Source organism: Hordeum vulgare, chromosome 7H, assembly GCF_904849725.1.
Source record: "Hordeum vulgare subsp. vulgare chromosome 7H, MorexV3_pseudomolecules_assembly, whole genome shotgun sequence".
Taxonomy (NCBI): Eukaryota; Viridiplantae; Streptophyta; class Magnoliopsida; order Poales; family Poaceae; genus Hordeum; species Hordeum vulgare.
In genome coordinates, this window is record NC_058524.1 from 546,021,721 (window position 1) to 546,042,271 (window position 20,551).

At 45.0% G+C, this 20,551-nt stretch overlaps 1 protein-coding gene and 1 long non-coding RNA gene across 3 annotated transcripts; one reads left to right on the forward strand and one right to left on the reverse strand.

The window, feature by feature from the left end:
• Nucleotides 1-223: 223 nt before the first annotated feature.
• On the reverse strand, nt 224-2,386 carry LOC123407585. 2 transcript variants are annotated; one of them, XM_045100751.1, is made up of 3 exons: nt 1,536-2,383; nt 1,068-1,373; nt 224-988 (listed from the first exon to the last, which is right to left on the reverse strand). In XM_045100751.1, exons 1-3 carry the CDS (start codon nt 2,001-2,003, stop codon nt 404-406), a joined length of 1,359 nt encoding a protein of 452 aa, XP_044956686.1. In that variant the 5' UTR covers nt 2,004-2,383; the 3' UTR covers nt 224-403. The 2 variants fall into 2 exon arrangements, with proteins under 2 accessions (XP_044956686.1, XP_044956685.1); XM_045100750.1 differs by having other exon boundaries at nt 1,068-2,386.
• On the forward strand, nt 2,341-7,055 carry LOC123407587. Its single transcript, XR_006612639.1, has 2 exons — nt 2,341-2,422; nt 6,576-7,055. It is a non-coding gene; the product is annotated as an uncharacterized LOC123407587 (long non-coding RNA).
• Nucleotides 7,056-20,551: the final 13,496 nt, after the last annotated feature.

Consider the following 20,551-nt stretch of genomic DNA (forward strand, 5'->3'; position numbering starts at 1 on the left):
GCTCATGCGGCTGGGCAGGACGGCCCGGCGGCAAATGCTGGGCGAAACGGCGCACCGGCAGGTGCCGGGCAAGCTGGTCTTGGGGCTGACCAGGACGCCGTGGAGAAGACAAGCAATTCTACTACTCCGTGAGTACCAGTAGCTCTGTAAGTTTGGCGATGCAAGCTGTACTCCGTGAATGAATAATTAGTCCGACTTTAGTATACGAATTCCCTTTTGGAAACAAGCTGCAGTATAGGAATTCTCATGGGCTCACTTAATTTGTCAACCTGTATGGTAAGAGCATCCTTCCATGCCGTGATATTTGTTTCCCCTTTCAACTCTGCTTCCCGTCTGTTGGTAGATGACAGTGTCATCGTTGGTAGAGTACAATTTTCGGTTGCATAATCTAATATTACAACTTCTATTCGGCTAAGGCCTGCGTGACGCTCTCATATAGTTCGCGATCGCAGTCTAAAACATCAGGAAGATTTCCTGCTCGTTCTAGGCCATCCTTGTACATGTGAGGGATCTTGTAGTCATTGCTTCCACCTCTCTTCATGACCTCAATTAAGCAGCTTTGTAGTGTTAAGAAAATTCTGTTTATCTTATCGGCATCATAAGCATCATATTCATGCTGCACATTGTTTATTAGCTCATCTAAATTGTTAGACACCAGCCTATCAGACATGGACTGTAGTGAAGAAAATAGGCCAAGGTCTAGGATATTCATATCCGGTGAGTTCGAGGGCTGTTGCATGAGACGAATATCAAGCCCAGTTTGGGCAACAGCATTAAGAAAACCTGGATCATTACTTGGGACATGTGAGGGCGCATTGTCTTGCTGGATCCATATGGTCTCACCTGCGAGCTCTTGAGGCCAAACTGCTTGAATAGCCGGCAGCACCTTTTGAATCAAAAACTGCCTAGAAATTTCTCTGTTAACTGAGATTGTTTTCGTGATTAGTGTCCCTCTTGGACGGTAATCACTTTTCCTTGGTGCTGGCTCCTACAAACAACAAAGCCACTCAAGTTAGATTAAGTATTGATGTGCATAATAAATAAAATAAGTAAAGGTTGAAACTCACCTTTTTGATAAAGGGCCAAATGCCTATCTTTCCATCAAAAATGCAAATACCTTCTGCATTGTATCTAGGCCTGGCTATAGCAACCAAAAACATGATTTTGCCAATGGAGTTCTTATTTTGCACAGTCCTATGCGGGTCTATTTCGGATGGCAGCTTGTAGAATTTCATGGTCTTCTGAGTGGTGTTAAACCACTTTTCATCTATATGGATTATATTCCGCATATCCCTGAACGTGGGCCTATTTTGCAGACTTTGCTGGTCAAACATAGAGAGACAAAACTGCAGCCTAGCCTTTTTGTTTGCTTCCTTCAAATATGGTTTTAGTGAGCTTGAATGCCTATCGAGCAAGCCGTCGGTAAACATCCTATGTAGTGTGGTCTTTTTCACACCCAAAGCTCTTGCGAGGCTGCGTATAGTTCTCCTTTGACTCCGAGGAATCTCAGCAACCATACTGAGGTCAACTACAATCCTTTTGCGCCCACAGTTTTTTGGCTTCCTTGATCTTACATCAACGGGTACGCCTTGTCGAAGACACTCCTTCACTCTCCTCCAAACACGTCTGACCTTTTGCACTGAAACATGGAACATGTTTGCAACTTCTCTAGTTGTGGTCTTCTTTAATTTCCGATTGACACTTCTTGCTAGCAATTCTTCATAAATACCAGCCCTTTGCAAATCTGTTAAATTCTTGTATTTGTCATCATCATGAACTTGCTCATTATCTTGTTGCTCTTGCTCCACATCCATGTCTTCTTCTGGTGCTGAATCATCAAGCTCTTCTTCCTCAAATTGAATATCTATATCGCCTGCATACACACCATAGTCTTCTTGTACAGGTTGCCAATTGAGATCAACAGGTTGCCAATTGAGATCAGGCAACCTGCCATCTTCTTCCTCTCCCTCATCTGGTGCTGCTAAGTTCAAGTCAATGGCCATGGCTAGTGTGTGTGTGTGTGTGGTCTACTGTTTGGTCCATGTAAGCTGGCTTTGTAGCTGGGATTAGACCCTTGGTCTCCCTTCTAATTTTTGTGGCGCCAAATACCTTTGTGGTTTACTAGTACTACAGCCGTTTGTGGCGCCAAATACCTTTGTGGTTTACTAGTACACTTGCTGGCGGGAAGCCATTTCATGAGCTGGGAGTATTTGGATTGCTTTTTGCTTGTTTGCATTAACTGCACACTATAATCGAAGCAACACAGCAGCTGCCCGCTGCTTAAATGAGGAGAGTAAGGGGTTTTATACAAAAATGCTTAATTTGTCTTCAAAATGCCAGATGCACACTCTTTGGCGGACGGAGGGAGTATGATATAAAGGCGGATAATTTTCTTGTTGTCTTAGGCCGTAAGGCCAGTCAGGTATGTGCCATGTATGCACATTTACTGGTACTACTGATTCATCAATTCTCTTCAGTTTGGAAATTTTTATTAGTGTCTACACAATCTAGCCTGCAGCATGAAGAAAGTTTAGATATGCATGAAGAAAGCTTTTTAATCATCTACTTAACAAAATACAAATCCGTTACAAGTAAGAAATATATTTTTTTGAAAGTTAGCAGGAGAGCTGCTAAGATTCCATTCAGAAGAAGTACGCCGACGGCGAGAACTGCTCGGTTCATTGAAGGAAAAACCGGGCGAAAACCTGAACAACAGACATCCTCACCTAGCTCGACTAGGCTAACCGACACGAAGATGTCGGGCAAACGAAACATGAAAGACTAGAGCACACCATAGCCCCGTTACAGAGTCATCGTATATCACCCATCGCACACACGACCCGGCGACTTCGACTTCGCTGAAACAAAACAGAGAGTGCCTTCATCGAACATGTTCGTCACAAGCGTGTTCATCAACCTCACCGACATTGGAGAGAAAAGACATTCCGAAGAGAGGCGGAGATGTGCCGCGCCGACCCCGAAAGGAGGACAAACACGACTTGTCCGACGATCCCTGCAAGCCATCCAGCTTCTGCTGCCACCACCACCGTGCAACGACAAGCCATGAGCGGACGCGGCAACGCATACTCCACCACCATCACCAACCGGATGCATCGACCAAGGTCCTCTCCAAAACAATGCTTCCAACAAACTAAGGCTGCCAAGGCCGCCCCATTGCCAACCCGACGAGACGGATTTAGGTTTTCACCCAGAGAATGGATCCCAAATGGCAAAAGGGTGACAAATCTCCTTGGTGATGCCTTCAAGAAGGAAAACAGCATCCACGGATGTTGCCATCACCTGCATCGACCAAGACTTTCGTCCGGAGGATCTGCACCCAACGCCGCACCACCACCATCAGACCACACACCGCCACACGCTGCTCCACTCCAGCACATTGTGCACGGTCATCTCAGGCCGCCCCAAAGGCGACCCATGCACCCATGGCAGCCAGGACGCGGCCAGATCTGGCCCGTCCACTTGCTCGCAGCCGACGCTGCCTCCCCACCCGAGGCCAGGCAACGTCCCCCTGGCATCAGCCGCACACGACTGGCCCGACGTGTAGCCCCCATTGGAGCCACCAGAGCCCGCCATCGGCCCAGAGCGGGCCAGATCTGGCGCTCCCGCATGCTACCTCCGTCGCACGCCCGTGCCCACGGAACGAGCAGCGTTCGCAACCTCCGTAGTCCATCGACGGCCACCGTCACCGCCGCGCGCAGCAGAACCAGCCCGAGAGGAAGGGGAAGGCTGGACGGCGACGGATCTGGGATTCTCCCCTCGGGACGCCAGAGGAGGACGAGCGCAAGAGAGGCCGAGAATGGGGAGAGCCCCGCCGCCGCCGTCACGGGAACCCGCCGGCTTCGCCGGCGGCACCTCTGGCGGCGGCGAGAAGGGGGAAGGGAGGGGAGGAAAGGTAGCGGCGGCGAGTAGGGTTTCACCCCGTGTTGCCAGAGGAGGGCGACGCGGGGGCCTGTGTATTGTTCACAAGTAAGAAATATGGATGTCATATTATCATATACTCGTATAAGTCTCAAGGCTATTGGTTGTTTATTATAAATTAATTACTTAACAACTAATTTAATGTGATAAGTAAAAAAAATGTCAATGTATTTAATTTCAGAGGGATGCCAAGGTAGCAACTAAGCAGCAGATTATTTTCAGCATAAGGATATCATTCTAAAGTCTTTCGGTTGCAAATTAGATTAATGTTTCATTGACCTCTATGTAGTTCTCCGATGTCCTTTCAGTACATGTCGTGTGCAATTTTCCCGTATTTTTCTTCCCATCTAATGCATATTAATTGGCTAGAAGCAATCCAGTGTCATAACTAATGTGTTGGAATAATCCAAACATACCTTAGTTAGGATTAGTAGTTTGATCAGCTTGCCGGTAATTAGTCTAGGAAAGTGATAGTGTGTGGCACTAGTAGTCTACGTGTTCAAGTAAAATAGGAAAGCGTAGTTTGAGTCGGTTTAGTTCACGAGACAGCTTTTGGGTTGGGAGTCATTGCTGCATCTATATAAACAGCGGTAGACGTGAGTTTTGTAACACCAGAAAAACGAGAAAACCAATAAAGAGATATTTATGAGGCACGATACGTGCCTCTGGCCATCTTCGTATTGCTGCGTTCGCGTGCGTGTGTTCTGGTCCTGGTGTTTGCGTGAGCACCGACGAGATATCGAGTGCTACAGCTAGTTCGTATACGTTGAGCCAAGTTGCACGTACACGACTAGTCGAGCTGCAGGGTGGTCGTGTGTTCGATCGTGAGGGCGAAAAGCCAACAATTGATATCTAGAGCAAGGAGTGAAGGCTTCGCTGTCAAGTTGCGTCACAGTGGAGTTGTCGTCGCCGTCAAGTTGTCTCACGGACGACGGAAAATCGAAGAAGAGGATCATGTCGACTTCAAAGACGAGTGGTGGTGGTGTGACCATCCAGTACCCCATGCTTGATGGTGACAATTATGGGGTGTGGGCCGCGAAGATGAAGATCTTCATGCGTGCGGGTGGAGTCTGGGCAGCGGTGGAAGGTGACCGCGCGGTCGAAGAGACAAAGGACCAAGAGTCTTTCGCCGCCATAGCCCAAGGTGTGTCTGATGCCGTTTTCATGTCTATATCGAAGAAAGAGACGGCAAAGGAAGCTTGACAAGCGCTCAAGGAGATGCATGCTGGAGATGATTGTGTCAAGAAGGCACGTGTTCAAGCTCTAAGGAGGGAGTTCGAGAGGCTGAGCATGAAGGCGTCAGAAGGGGTTGGTGAATTTGCGTTAAAACTAACCTCCCTGGTTAATGAGATGCGAGCTCTCGGATCAAAGATGGAAGACATCGCGGTTGTGGAGAAATTACTACGAGACGTTCCCGACAAGTTTTTACCGATCGTTGGCACCATCGAGCAGTGGGGCGATGTGACGAAGATGTCGGTGATGGAGGTGATCGGGCGGCTAAAGACCTATGAGTTGACGTTGAAAGGACGGAACCCGACCAAGAAGAGGAGCAGTTGATGTTCTCGCGCAATAAGGAAAAAGATAAGCAGAAGTACCGAAAATTTGACAAATCTAAAGTTCGGTGCTACAATTGTCAGGACTATGGTCACCATTCACGAGAGTGTCCTGATCCGTGGAAGGAGGCAAAGAAGGAGCACGAGATTCTGCAACTAGCTAAAGTTGACGTGGATGACAGCCCAGGGTTGCTTTGATGAAGAAGCTGGGGCGGGAAAAAAAATAAAAAAAGAGTTATGTCTTTAGTTTTTGTTTGTGTCTGAGTCGTTAGTGTGTCTTGGCGAGAAGACGAAGGCCAGCGTGAAGATGGATGCGCACCAGTTAAATTGAGTTCCTGCATGAGAGGCTGTGTGTTTAGTCTGCATGTAGCACGCTAAGATGTTACGGCGTGGGCTGATAATCGAGGTGATGCATTGGTTCTAAGTCTCCGAGTCGAAAGAAAGTTTGTATTAGAGGGTGAATGTTGAAATAATCCAAACATACCTTAGTTAGGATTAGTAGTTTGATCAGCTTGCCGGTAATTAGTCTAGGAAAGTGACCGTGTGTGGCACTAGTAGTCTACGTGTTCAAGTAAAATAGGAAAACGTAGTTTGAGTCGGTTTAGTTCACGAGTCAGCTTTTGGGTTGGGAGTCATTGCTACATCTATATAAGCAGCGGTAGACGTGAGTTTTGTAACACCAGAAAAACGAGAAAAGTAATAAAGAGATTTTTGCGAGGCACGACACGTGCCTCTGGCCATCTTCGTATTGCCGCGTTCACGTGCGTGTGTTTTGGTCCCGGTGTTTGCGTGAGCACCGGCGAAATATCGAATGCTACAGCTAGTTCGTATACGTTGAGCCGAGTTGCACGTACACGACTAGTCGAGCTGTAGGGTGATCGTGTGTTCGATCCAGAGGGCGAAAAGCCAACATAATATGTAGGAGTCAATAAACTATCAACTACAGTATACTCGACACAACCAAGCATCTTAACTTTGAGTTGCATTATATATTAACATCCATATTTTACTTTTGCTCATTGTGTGGATTACCTTTCTCTAAATTATGTGTACCAATTTAAGATAATGTACTATCACCTGAAGGTAATGCATTAGGTACTACATGAGCAGCATCTATTTTTTCTCAATGTGATGCCAAGTTATCTCGCACCAAATGTGATCAAATCTGAAAAGCTGATCTCTGGCCCGAGTATGATTTTGTTTCTCCAAGTACTTGCAGAAAGGATAAGCCTATTCCCTGAATGTTGTGACATATAACAGTCAGTTGTGCTTGATGTGGAAACAATTAAATTGATTTTTAACGTCCAAGGCCAGAGCATTGAATAAGGCAGAGTTAGTCCTGAGATAAAACTCTCGATATGTTGTTTGATGAGAGCCGGGATACAGTTCTATTCCGGGTCACATTATCCCCAGTTTTTTGTACTCTACTTACGAAGAGAGATTTATGCCTGTGTGTAATGCTTCTCAATTGGGGGGTAGTAGAGTGTCTATATGTAAGACTACAATGTAGAATTTCTTGCGGGTCATCAACAATTTTTGAATGCATTGATATTGTTTAGATAATACATGTCCAATTTTTTTGCAGTATTTTTGTTCTGTTGATTGCTTTCATTGTTTTCATATTTCTATTGTTATTCTTTAACCTTTATATTTTTAGATGTTGTGATGTGAGCCTTTGCGAGGGATCTTTTTTAGGAGCCAAAAGAGGCAAGGATCAATCACAAAACATGCATGCATCAATCATCCTAATACACCCAAACTCAACCAACTACAAGTTCATTGGACCTAAGAAAAAAGCTCAACACCACTATTGCCTTGAATTTATCTATTCAGTTACATAGTATCATTTCGAAAAATGATGGAGAAAAGCACCATACTTCTAAATATTACAAACAAATGTATACAAATTACTTCATATGCTGAACAATTACAAGTCATAATAGATGGATGCGGCAATGCGCGTCATCAATGATCTAGTATCTAATGTAACACTGATCGATCGTCCAGACAGCCGATGGCAGGTAAAAAAAGACGGAGGGAAATCGACTTCTCCACTGAGATAAGCAAAGCATATATATGCTCGGGGCCGCAGCTGGCTATCCTTTTATTGCCTTTAGGGCTCACTAAGGTTTATCTACCGATCACCCGGAACTCCACTGAGAGAAGCAAAGCATATATATGCTCGGGGTGTAGGTGCGCGATGAGGCTTTTGTCGTCGTCGCCAGGATAAGCAGACCGGCCGGCCGGCCCCAGCCAGGATCGCCTCCACGATCGACTTGCTGCGATCGGCATCGAAACACACAGTGAAAAGTGACGCTCGATCTTCAATCTTTTTATGGTTGGTCGCTGGGCAAATCATGGAAGACCAACCCCCGGGTAGCAAAGACTGTGAGAAGAGATCAAAGCTAGTTAATTTAATACTACCTTTCGATGTGAAGTCACCATGAATATTTGGTGTGCTGTCATGGCCGTCAGGTCGATCGAAATGATCAGGGGACATGCATAGTGAGGGCGTGTCCAACGCCAGTTTTTTTTTCAAAACTACTACATATTTTATAATAAATTTGAAAAACATATATGTTTTTTTAAAAATGTCAAAACCAGCATCCCGTCAACCTCTAATGGGCCGACGGAGGACCTGTCGGCCTGTGGGAGGCCGAAGTGGCCCTGTCGGCCTGCAGGTGGCTGAAGAGCCACCAGTCGGCCTGGCTGAAGAGCCACCAGTCGGCCTGCGGTTGGCCGAAGAGGGCCCGTCGGCCTTCAGGAGGCCGAAGAGTGTCAGGGGGCACAAAACGTGATTAATATGGCTTCAAATGAAAAAGTCTTCGTCTCGTCGAAACGGTTGATTTTTGATATAAAAGTCGTCTTAAACCGAGGTCGTATGCGACTTGTAGATCCAAAACAAGATCAGGGACAAAAGCTGTAGAGTTACTTCAGACAGATCAAATAGATGTCAGAAAATTTATCACGGGGCATCCGGTGCACTCGTATAGACGTGTGGAATACAGAAGAGTACACAAGTTTGACCACGTTCACTCGGAGCACAAAGAGAAGCACGAAGCATCGAAACAAATTCCAGCCGATGTGAACAATAATTTACAACTCTGTAGGCAAAAACAACAAAAATAATATTACGATAGTATGTTTTACTTTTGTGTCTTGTCCAGTCCATCATCAACAATTTAGCCACCACTCATATTCATAGTAACATCATCCTAATTATATGAGAAACTAACAAGCACGTCTAGAAACAGTGCATCAAAATGTATGTACAATGAAAGCATCCATGAGAAAAGATGCAATGTGCATCGTAAAGAAGCAAAATTATGATACAAATGAATCATAAAAATTGGATGCATCATATTTATGTAATCTCAACATAAATTCTGTATGGTGGAAGCATATTTTAAAATGGGGTTAACAAGATTTATGCAGTCACTCGGAGAGTTTGGTCACGTTCACTCGGTCTCTCAAGTGAACGTGACCAAACTTGTGTACTCTTCTGTATTCCACACAGTCTCACGGCGTGCATCGGGTGCTCCATGACAAATTTTCTGACATCCATTCGGTCTGTCCGAAGTAACTCTACAGCTTCTGTCCCTGATCTTGTTTTGGCTCTAAAGGTCGCATATGACCTCGGATTAAGATGATTTTTATACCAAAATCAACCGTTTCGACGATACACAGATTTTTCATGTTGATAACCTTTTCATTTGAGGTCATCTTAATCACGTTTTGTGTCACTGACACTTTTCGGCCTCTTGGAGGTCGACGGGTCCTCTTCGACCAACCGCAGGCCGACAGGCGGCTCTTCGGCCACCCGCAGGCCGACAGGCCCACTTCGGCCTCCCACAGGCCGACGGGTCCCCCGTCGGCCCACCAGAGGTTGACGGGGTGCTAGTTTTGACATTTTTAAAAAAACACATATGCTTTTCAGATTTATTATAAAATACGTAGTAGTTCTGAAAAAAAAATCTCCAACGCGGATCCATAAATTGCCCGCATATCTCTGTACCGCACGGTTTTAACGTGCTGTGTCCTCTAACATGATATTGCATCGTTTCACAAAATGATATGTATGTATTTTTTATAAATCAGAGATAAATGTAGTGGAGGGAGAAAGTTTTACAGGCCTTCTAACCGTTGCCACACCCCGTTTCTGACCACCATGACCCATCAAAAATCCCTTCCTTGCCCGCGTGTGCTTTCCGCCTGAAAGGGTCAGCGTGGCTCTAGAACGTCAATGCTGCATTCATACCCGGGCAGAATGGACATGACCTCTTATTGTCGTTGGCACTGAAGGGGCGTGTTGTCCGAGAGGGCACCACTCGCTCCGTTTCCTGGTGCATGTGACTGCTCCGCGTTTTAAAAACACCAAGGTCGTCCATCTGACCATCTCTGCGTTTTAATGACACGTGCACTAGTAGAAAACAGACCTTATGTTTGGCTCATTAGTCCCGGTTTGATTTCGGCCTGCGACTAATGTGACCATCAGTCCCGGTTTGATTTTGGCCCGGGACTAATGTGACCATTAGTCCCGGTTCCAACCGCTAGGAGAGGTCGGGGGCACGGGCATCTTTAGTCCCGGTTCATTTTGTACCATCACAAACCGGGACTAAAGGTATGGTGGAAAGCTGGCGTCAGGCTGGGGCCCCCACGAGCCCATTTAGTCCCGGTTTGTATCACAAACCGGGACTAGAGGTAGCCATTTAGTCCTGATTTGTATAGCCAACCGGGACTAAAGATGTCCCTATATAAGTCCTTCGTCCAGGCCGAGCCCATTTCTTTGTTTTCTCCATTGCCCTCTGTCTTCTTCCCCTTATCTAGAGCTCATCCTCCATTTTTTGCCAAGATTTGTCAAGATTTGAGGCATCCCATCTCTCCAAGTGTTCACAAAGGTTAGCAACTTTGTCCTTTCAGCTCCCATTGATAGATTAGCTGGTGGAATGTTCTATAAGTATAGTGATTTGTGGTTTTAGTTTGGGAGTAATTTTGTGTGAGTTTATTTGATTTATATGCAATCTGAGCTCAAATTAACTTCTTAGTTTGCATATGTGTAGGTGTGGTTTACTTAGTGCCTTTCCGTCCCCGTCCTAACCACCGTCGATCGCCCGCACCGTCCCGTCGCCGGCACCACCTTGGTGATCCTCTTGTTCTTATCCTTTTTATAAAATAGTTTTATTTGTATGATTTAGATAGTTTTCTTACTTGTATGATTGTTTGTTATATATAGTGCCATGGTCTTGATACCCGTCTCCATCGTCCCTCGTCCGGTTTATGATCCGGATGTGTTTGATTTATGATTGTTTGGTATGTTCTCTTTTATAACTATTTGTTGCATTTCGCGTTTATGACAATTAGGCCCATCAAGTTGACATAGATATTTTAATCTAGAAGGTATGTGAACCGGAAATTGCAACCGACCCTCTTGTCGAGAAGTTCAATTTAGTTGAAAAAGAAAACGAGTATTTGAAAGAAGAATTGAAAATAATTGAAAAAGAGAAGATGAAATTGGAGTTGTATATTGCCGATGTCGTATATGATGAAAAGATCAAAATGGATGCAATATGCTTGAAGATTATAAAGATTAGAAAATATACCGTTAATAAACAGGCTTGGTATCACTATGTTGTTGGATCAATTGTTACCTTAGTCGCGATCTTGATCGCATTTGTTGTTGCATTGAAATACTTTAGCTAGGTACTCTTGTATGTTGTTTTATGAGAATAAGTGTGTACGAACTTGTACTAATTTGGTCTTTTCGGTCTTGTGTAATGAAGACGAACCAGCAATGGATGTACGAGGACCGACGCTCTCCCCAGTTCATTAATGGCGTACAGAGTTTTCTGCATGCGGCCGAGGCAAACCAGCGGGATGGTTTATGTGTTGTCCATGTGATGTCTATAAGAATGATAACACTTACTCCAAGTCAAGAGTCATTCACGTCCACCTGTTTACGTCTGGTGTCATGTCCGACTATAACTCTTGGACCAAGCATGGAGAAAGAGGGGTTCTAATGGAAGAAAATGAAGAAGAAGAGGATGATGACACCTATCTTGTGTTCCTTGAATACGATGTTACTACTATGGGGGAAGAAGCTAAAGAAGAGGCATCAGATGAGCCCGCTGATGATATTGGTCGGGCCATTGTTGATGCAAAGAGAAACTGTGCAAGTGAAAAGGAGAAGTTGAAGTTGCAACACACGTTTGAGGATCAGAAGAAATTTTTGTACCCAAATTGCACAGATGACAAGAAGAAGCTGGGTACCACACTGGAATTGCTGCAATGGAAGGCAGAGAATGGTGTATCTAACAAGGGATTGAAAAGTTGCTGCAAATTTTAAAGAAGATGCTCCCAAAGGACAACGAATTGCCCGACAGTACGGACGAAGCAAAGAAGGCTATCTGCCCTCTAGAATTAGAGGTGCAGAAGATACATGCATGCCCTAATGACTGCATCCTCTACCGTGGTGAGGAGTACGAGAATTTGAGTGCAAGTCCGGTATGCGGTGCGTTCCGCTATAAGATTGGCCGCGATGACCCAGGTGACGATGTTGAGGGCCAGCGCCCCAGGAAGAAGATTCCTGCCAAGGTGATGTGGCATGCTCTTATAATACCACTGTTGAAACATTTGTTCCAAAACAAAGAACATGCCAAGTTCATGCGATGGCACAAAGAAGACCGTAAGAAAGACGGGAAGTTGAGAGTACCCGCTGATGGGTCGTAGTGGATGAAAATCGAGAGAAAGTGGGGGACTTTGCACATGATGCAAGGAACGTATAGTTTGGTTTAATTGCAGATGACATTAATCCTTTTGGGGAGCAGAGCAGCAACCATAGCACCTGACGTGTTACTCTATGCATCTATGACCGTTCTCCTTGGTTGTGCATGAACCGGAAGTTCATTATGATGCGAGTGCTCATCCAAGGCCCCAAGCAACCCGGCAAAGACATTGATGTGTACCTAAGGCCATTAGTTGAATTTTTTTTACAACTATGGGATAAAAAAGGTGTACCTGTGTTGGATGAGCACAAACAACAGGAATTTGACCTACGAGCGTTGTTGTTTGGAACCATCAATGATTGGCCTGCTCTTAGTAACCTTTAAGGACAGAAAAACAAGGGTTGCCACACATACACGCACTCTTTAGATGATACCAAAAATATATATTTGGATAATTATAAGAAGAATGTGTACCTGGGACATCGTCAATTTCTTCTGATCAAGCATCTCTTAAGAAAAGAAGGCAATCATTTCAAAGGTGAGGCAAATCATCGAAAGAAGCCTGGCGACCGTACTGGTGATCATATACTTCATCTGGTCAAGGATTCAAAAGTAATCTTTGAAAGGATACTGGCGGACAATCTGTTCCGAATGACATCGACGGACACGCACCCATGTGGAAGAAGAAATCTATATTTTTGGACCTACCTTATTGGACAGAGCTAGAGGTCCGCTCTACAATCGATGTGATGCACGTGACGAAAAATGTTTGTGTGAACCTGCTAGGCTTCTTGGGCGTGTATGGCAAGACAAAAGATACATCGGAGGCACAGGAGGACCAGCAACATATGCACAAAAAAGACGGCATGCATCCAAAGCAGTATGAAAGTCCTGCCAGCTACGCTCTTACCAAAGAAGGGAAAGAAATCTTCTTTAAATGCATGCTCTGTATGAAGGTCCCGTCTGGCTACTCATTGAATATAAAGGGAATAATAAATATTGCAGAGGAAAAAAATCAGAACCTAAAGTCTCATGACCGCCACGTGATTATGACGCAATTGCTTCCGGTTGCATTGAGGGGCTTCTATCAAAAAACGTCCGATTAACCATTGTGAAGCTATGTGCATTCCTCAATGCAATATTTGAGAAGGTAACCGATCCAGAAATCCTACCAAGGTTACAAAATGATTTGGTGCAATGTCTTTTCAGTTTTGAGTTGGTGTTCCCACCATCCTTCTTCAGTATCATGATGCACATCCTAGTTCACCTAGTCGAAGAGATTGCCATTTTGGGCCCTGTATTTCTACACAATATGTTCCTCTTTGAGAGTTTCATGGGAGTCTTAAAGAAATATGTTCATAACCGTTCTAGGACAGAAGGAAGCATCTCCAAGGGCCATGAAATAGAGGAGGTCATTGAGTTTTGTGTTGACTTTATTCCCGATCTTAACCCGATTGGTGTTCCTAAATCGCGGCATAAGGGCAGACTGGGTGGAAAAAGGCACGCTAGGAAAGGATTCAGAAATATGTAGGGACGAGCATTCTTGGGTGCAAACACACTACACAGTCCTACACAATTCCACCTTGGTGGCTCAGTATATCGAGGAACACATCTATATTGTATGCTCCAAGAATCCGGAGCAGTCTAAGCCCTGGATCAAATGTACACACATGGTGTCATTCGGCGGTTGGATGCAAACACATCTCATGCATGACGACACTATTGAAGAAGAGATGTACTTGCTGGCCAAGTCACCATCTTCGACTTATTGACTTTCAAAGGGTACGAGACAAATGTGAATACATTTTACATGATCGCCCAAGATAAAAAGAGCACCAACGAAAACGGTGGTGTCCGCTTAGATGCAACAAACACCAATAGGCCAAAGGAGACATATTATGGTTACATAGAGGAGATACGTGAACTTGACTATGGAAAAAATTTGAAGGTCCCTTTGTTTTGGTGCAAATGGGTCAATCTGAAAGGAGGCGGGGTAAAGGAAGACCCGCAGTACATAATGATAACAATGGATCTCAACAATCTTGGATACACAGATGAACCATTCGTCCTAGTCAATGATGTGGTGCCGGTTTTCTATGTGAAGGACATGTCTACCAAGCCAAGAAAAATAATTATAAGGAAGCGAATACATCATACGATGAGCCAAAACGCCACATAGTTCTTTCAGGGAAAGAAACAAAGTGTGACTGGAGGACAAGACAGACATGTCACAAGATTATGAAAAGTTTCATGAAATTCCTCCCTTCACTATGAAGGCTGACCCAAGCATCCTGTTAAATGGTGAAGATTATCCATGGTTACGGCGCAAAGGGACGCATGCGAAGAAAACTTTTATACCCCAAGATCCCACTCTCGGATGTGACCGGCTTCACCGTCATCACTTTCTTCTATAGTAAATTTCTGGACTTATCTGGAAAGTCCCACATCGGACAAACCTGAGGGAATCTTTGTGTAAGATTTAGTGTATATATATATATATTTGACATTTTTAAACACGAAGAAACATTATGTAGGAGTTGATCAATGCAATTATGTGCAAACACAATATTTTTCAAGCATTGAAGGATTTTTTAAAACTAAATGACCCTGAAAGTGAAAAGCACTGCAAATGAACTTTCAAATGGCTAAAACTTGCCAAGGTATCAGCATTTCACCCACATAGCATGTGCTAAAAAGTTGAAAGGGTTACGACAAAAATTGGATGCACTTCGTGTATAAACTGAACAATCTCCTTCGACGTATCATAGTTTCAAACGAAAACTCATGTGTTACTAAGGCATTTCATTTTTTAAACTTATTTTAACTCCGGACTTTTTGTGCGTTCAATATGCACCATTCAAAGCCACGTCAGCAATTTTCAACCCTTTCTAACTTTATTTGCTATTTTTCATGCATTTAATGATTTTTTGAGCCAAATGACCCTGAAATTGAAAAGCACTACAAATGAACTTTGAAAAGGCTGAAACTTGGGATAGTATCATCATTTCACTCACATGGAATGTGCTAAAAAGTTGAAGGGTTACGACAAAAATTAGATGCACTTCGTGTACCAACTCGACAATCTCTTTCGAAGTATCATGGTTTCGGACGAAAACTCATGTATTACAAAGGAATTTCATTTTTTAAAACTTATTTTAACTCCAGGCATTTTGCGCATTCACTATGCACCATTCAAAGCCTCGTCAACAATTTTCATCCCTTTCTGACTTCATTTTCTATTTTTCATGCATTTAAAGATTTTTTGAGCTAAGTGACCCTGAAATTGAAAAGCACTACAAATAAACTCTGAAGAGGCTGAAAATTGGCATGGTATCATCATTTCACCCACATAGCATGTGCTAAAAACTTGAGAGGGTTACGACAAAAACTGGAGGCACTTCGTGTACAAACTGGACAATCTCTTTCGAAGTATCATGGTTTCACACGAAAAATCGTGTGTTACAATGGCATTTCATTTGTTCAAGATGCATCATTCAAAGCCATGTCATTAATTTTCAACCCTTTCTCACTTCATTTGCTATTTTTCATGCATTTAATGATTTTTTTGATCTATATCACTAAAAGAGCTAAACAAAATCTGTTTTTAATTAAAACACCCTTTTAAAATAACGTAAAAATACCAAATTAGATATAATGATAAAACACACTAATATTAGACATCACTAAAAAGAATCACTCCAAAATATATTTTTAAACTAAAGTTATTCACAAATTAGTGATCCGTACAAATTTCAAAAGAATTCAAATTTAAACTATTTAAATTTGAAAACTCCTGGCACTAACAGAAAGTTTGTAATTTTTTCGACCTAAAGCAAAAAAGATTCCTTCAAAAAATGTAAATATTCTAACACTTATTCGAAATCTAAAAACAGAAACTGTCCTGTTTAGAAAAAAAACAAGCCAAAAAAGAGAAAATACACCTTTAGTCCCAGTTGGAGCCACCAATCGAGACTAAATGTGACTTCTTGCGTGGAATTTGGGCCGCCGAAAAGGAGACCTTTAGTCCTGATTGAAGGCTCATACCGGGACTAAAGGTGTGTGCCGATGGGTGAGGTGCGCCACCTTCAGTCTCGGCTGGTGGCTAGAGGCGGAACTAAAGATCCTTTAGTCATGGTTCATGCCTCCAACGTGACTAAAGGTCTATGGTATATAACCCCCTCGCCTTCGTTTCCCGGTGCCAGCCACCGCCCGGGACACATATGGATCGAACCATCGGCGATTCCAACGAAATCGCCGCCCATGTGCTGCTCCTAACCGCCGATGAGCCCCACGTTGAGCCCTCTGCCTCGTTCCTCCTTCTCGTTTGCACCTCGCCCTCCTGAGTTTGCCCCCTCGCCTCCGCCCTCGTCGTGGCTACAACATTGCCCGAGTGCGGTGGCGCCATGGCCCTCGTCGTGGCCGCTGAACTCTGCCCGAGCGCGCGGTTGTGCCATGGCTACTGGCCCATGTCAACCACGTCGGCGGCCCCAACAACTTCTATGTTTCTCCATCAAGTTCATTTTAAAAACTTCTATGTGTTATTGTTGTTGTTGTTCATCTTAACAACTTATGCATGTATAGCTCCTGGAAAACAAAAAATAGATGTTGAAATCCTTGATTTTTGTGATATATTTGGCATTTTTAAACGCTATTTTGGTTATAGCATGCTATAGCACGTTATAACTTATAGCATTTGGAGAAGGGCCGTGCTATTTTAGGTAGCACGCTTTTTTTGTTGTTTCTTATTTGTGATTGCTGCCGAGCGATTTGCTGCTTGGAGTAACAATGACAATGTATTTTTTGCCTATGAGAGCAACAAGTTCAGATGGCATGATGCCGATCTGACTCCTTGTGTAAGCCAATAGAAATTATAGGTTCTTCCCCACAAAATAGCTTCACCCTGCTCTCTGGCATTATCTTGTATGCATGCATGTATGAGTTTGAGAGAATACGTATGTGTGGGAATGCTATCGAAAATATAGGTAGATGTAGGTCAAATCATGAGTCCCCGACGATCGCCGGAGGAGTCCCCGACGATCGCCGGAGGAGTCCCCGACGATCGCCGGTGAGGGGTCCCCAACGACCGCCCGTCAGGAGTCCTCGACGATCACCAGAGGAGTCCTCGATGATCGTCGGTGAGGAGTCCCCGACGATCACTGGAGGAGTCCTCGACGATCGTAGGAGGAGTCCCCGATGATCGCCGATGAGGAGTCCCCGATGATCGTTGGTTTTGCTTATTGAATGCATTCTAATTGTTTTATATTTTTTCTGGATTAGTTAAGCTATGGACGGTAGAGAAAGAGACCATGATCAAGAGTATGTCATGTTCGACGTGATACGCTCCAGAAACAAAGAGAATGAAGAAGCAGATGATGGCTCACAATATCTTAACCCATTCGGTGAGGGAATTGAGGAAGAACAACCAAGAGACGAAGGGGAACCAGACAATGATGACGAAATAATTTTTATCCAATTAACAAAGTCTGGCGAGGTATATATATTTGGCCTGTGATGATCATTAGATGTATTAATTGATTTGTATATATATATTAATGAATCATTCTTCTTTTAGCCCTCCGGATAGAGCAAATCTTCTACAAGTAGTGCAGTATGAGGCGCGGCCAAAAAGTTGACCAAGGGCATAAAGTACAACATCGACGAGATCACACGAGGTGGCGAACCGATTGCTCCCAAAAAGAATGAGGACAAATTTGTAAGTCAATGCAGAGTTATTGTCACGGACCAAATCCTGATCTCCATTCAAGAATGGCATAGGACAAAGAAAGATCGAGAAGTTAGTTTTGTGGATGAAAGAGCAATAAATCTGCTTTGGGATACGCTCATGTTACGTTTGACCCTACCAGAGCATTTCTCAGATGCACAACAGGAGAAAGTCAAGAAGTTTGCTCTTAAGAATATGGCCACACAATTTTGCAAATGGAACAAAACGTTATGGGCCGACTCCGGCAAACAAGACAAGACTCCAGAATTCATTAGACCATACGAGAAGGTAAAAGATCACTGGAACTTATTTGTGGAGTTCAAGTAATCAGAAACAGCTAAGGATCGGGCAAGGATAAACAATCTAAATGCTCAGAAAAAAAGAGTGGCACCATTCTTTGGGGCCAAGTGGCTACAAGAGTGGCATGCCCGAGTGGGATGAATGTGAGCAAAAGATGATTGATGCAGGGGTCACTCCAAAAACATTGGATTGGCCCGACAGGTGTAGGTATTGGTTTTATACGCATGGGGGAAAGTTGGACCCAAAGACAAGGGAGATTCTGGAGCAGGCAAGTCTTAAAGATGCATCTGACGCTTTACTTGCTGCAATACAAGATGCTCGAATGGGAGTGTTCCAGCCCGACAAAGAGAATGACGAGCTTACACGCGCCCTCAAGAATGTTGAACACCCGGGACAAACACGAGGCAAATGGGTTGTTCTGTGGGTTGTGGGGTTTAAGAACTGGAACGACTCTTACAAAAGTCATTTGAGAAAGAAGAATAAGGAGGCAACCAAGAGGAGGAGGATGCCGACAGGCTTAAAAAGGTAGAACCAAAGAACGCGAAGTTGAAACACAAATTCTTGCGGCTGCATGAGCAAATCGACACACTTAGCCAGCAAAGGGCGGCTCAACGGCTGGAGGAACTAGATCTAGCATTGGATAGTACCATCCCATTGATGCCGAAAAGCTGCATGGGTTCCACGGGGGTCGTGGCCGACGATGCACTGCTGGCTCGCTACCCCGTGGATGAAATCACAGGGTCAAAAAGTTGTGAGATACACATGAAACTCAAGAACATATCCATGAAGGTAGCATTCGGCTGTGCTTTACCAAATCCCCCTGATGCAACCTTCCATTTCAATCTGATCCCAGCTGGCTATGATCGTGTCAGAGTGGATGAAGTGATGCCGGCATGTGACTCACTAGAGCTTGAATGTCCTGGAGGTGAAGGCCAGCAGACACTACGAGAAGTCTTACATGGTCTCTACTTATGGAGAAAGGATTGCATCATGTTTCCAAGGCCACCCACTCCTCCTCCAAGTTCACCGTGTCAGCTGACTCCACCCCACCCCGACATGGAGCGCATCGCTAGTCCCCCATCGCGTCAGCCATCTCCACCCCTGACGGGGATATAGCCCTAGGGTAGGGTCATAAGTCTGACCAATACGTCCTACCCAAGGGCACCTCATTATTAGTTTAAGGACTACAAGGGAAATTCCTACTGTATCGTGACAACATCTAATCCACTCGGTACGGATCCACTCAGACAAGTACATTCCATCCACTCGGATGACAGTCAACCACTCGGTCGTATGACTCACTCGGTCATGCAAATACCAACAGTCGGCAAGACATCTGTAGTGGGCTGACATTATGGCATCAATGCCCCATCTTGTAACATAAGAGGTGAGGAGGTGGCACACTCTATATAAGCGACCCCCTCCACATAGCTAGGGACATCATCTTCTTCTTCTCCTCCTGCGGGCTCATTCCTTCCCTGGAGCTCTGGCTCTCTCTATACCATGTAACTCATGTCCATGATAGATAAAACAAAGCCTCTCCGGAGCACGAGACGTAGGGTTGTTATCTCCACTTTGAGAGGCCCGAACTCACTAAAACCACCGTGTCACCCATGTGCATCTTGATAGATCATGCTCCGTTATCTTACCCCTTTTCTACTGTCGGAATCGAGGTTCTTACCCCCTTTCTACTGTCGGAATCGATACCACGACAGTTGGCACCCACCGTGGGGCATGGCGTCTATCGAGCCATGATGCATATGGTTATTTCTTCAACCACCGGCGTCATCCGCCTCATGGTTGTCATGCGCGGCCACCGGCGTCCTTCGCCTTATGGTCGTCGTGCGCAGCCACCGACGTACGCTGCCTCATCATTGTCGTGCGCGGTCACCGGCGTCCTCCGCCTCGGTCATGGTGTGTGGCCACCGGCATCGTCCCGATCATGGTTGTCATGCGCGGCCACCAGCGTCCTTCGCCTTATGGTCGTCGTGCGCAGCCAACGACGTACGCTGCCTCATCGTTGTCGTGCGCGGTCACCGGCGTCCTCCGCCTGGGTCATCGTGTGCGGCCACCGGCATCGTCCCGATCATGGTCGTCACGCGCGGCCACCAGCGTCCTCCGCCTCATCGTCATCACACGCGACCGCCGGCGTCGTCCGCTTCATTGTTGTTACCTTCGGCTTCATCTGCAAAGCCTTCGCCGAAGGCCCACACACGTACGGCTGCTAAAGCTCGTCCAGGTCCCTTAGGAGACAGTGCACGACGACTGGCTGTCTGCGCTCGGCCTGGCTCCGCGGGCGTCGAAGCGCCGCTCCG

Bases quoted from the DNA above. Each gene is read 5' to 3' on its own strand.
- LOC123407585 (XM_045100750.1), bottom strand. From the start codon at position 2,003: ATGGCCATTGACTTGAACTTAGCAGCACCAGATGAGGGAGAGGAAGAA. The intron at 989-1,067 runs GTGAGTTTCAAC...TGTTGTTTGTAG, and splicing joins TTTGGCCCTTTATCAAAAAG to GAGCCAGCACCAAGGAAAAG.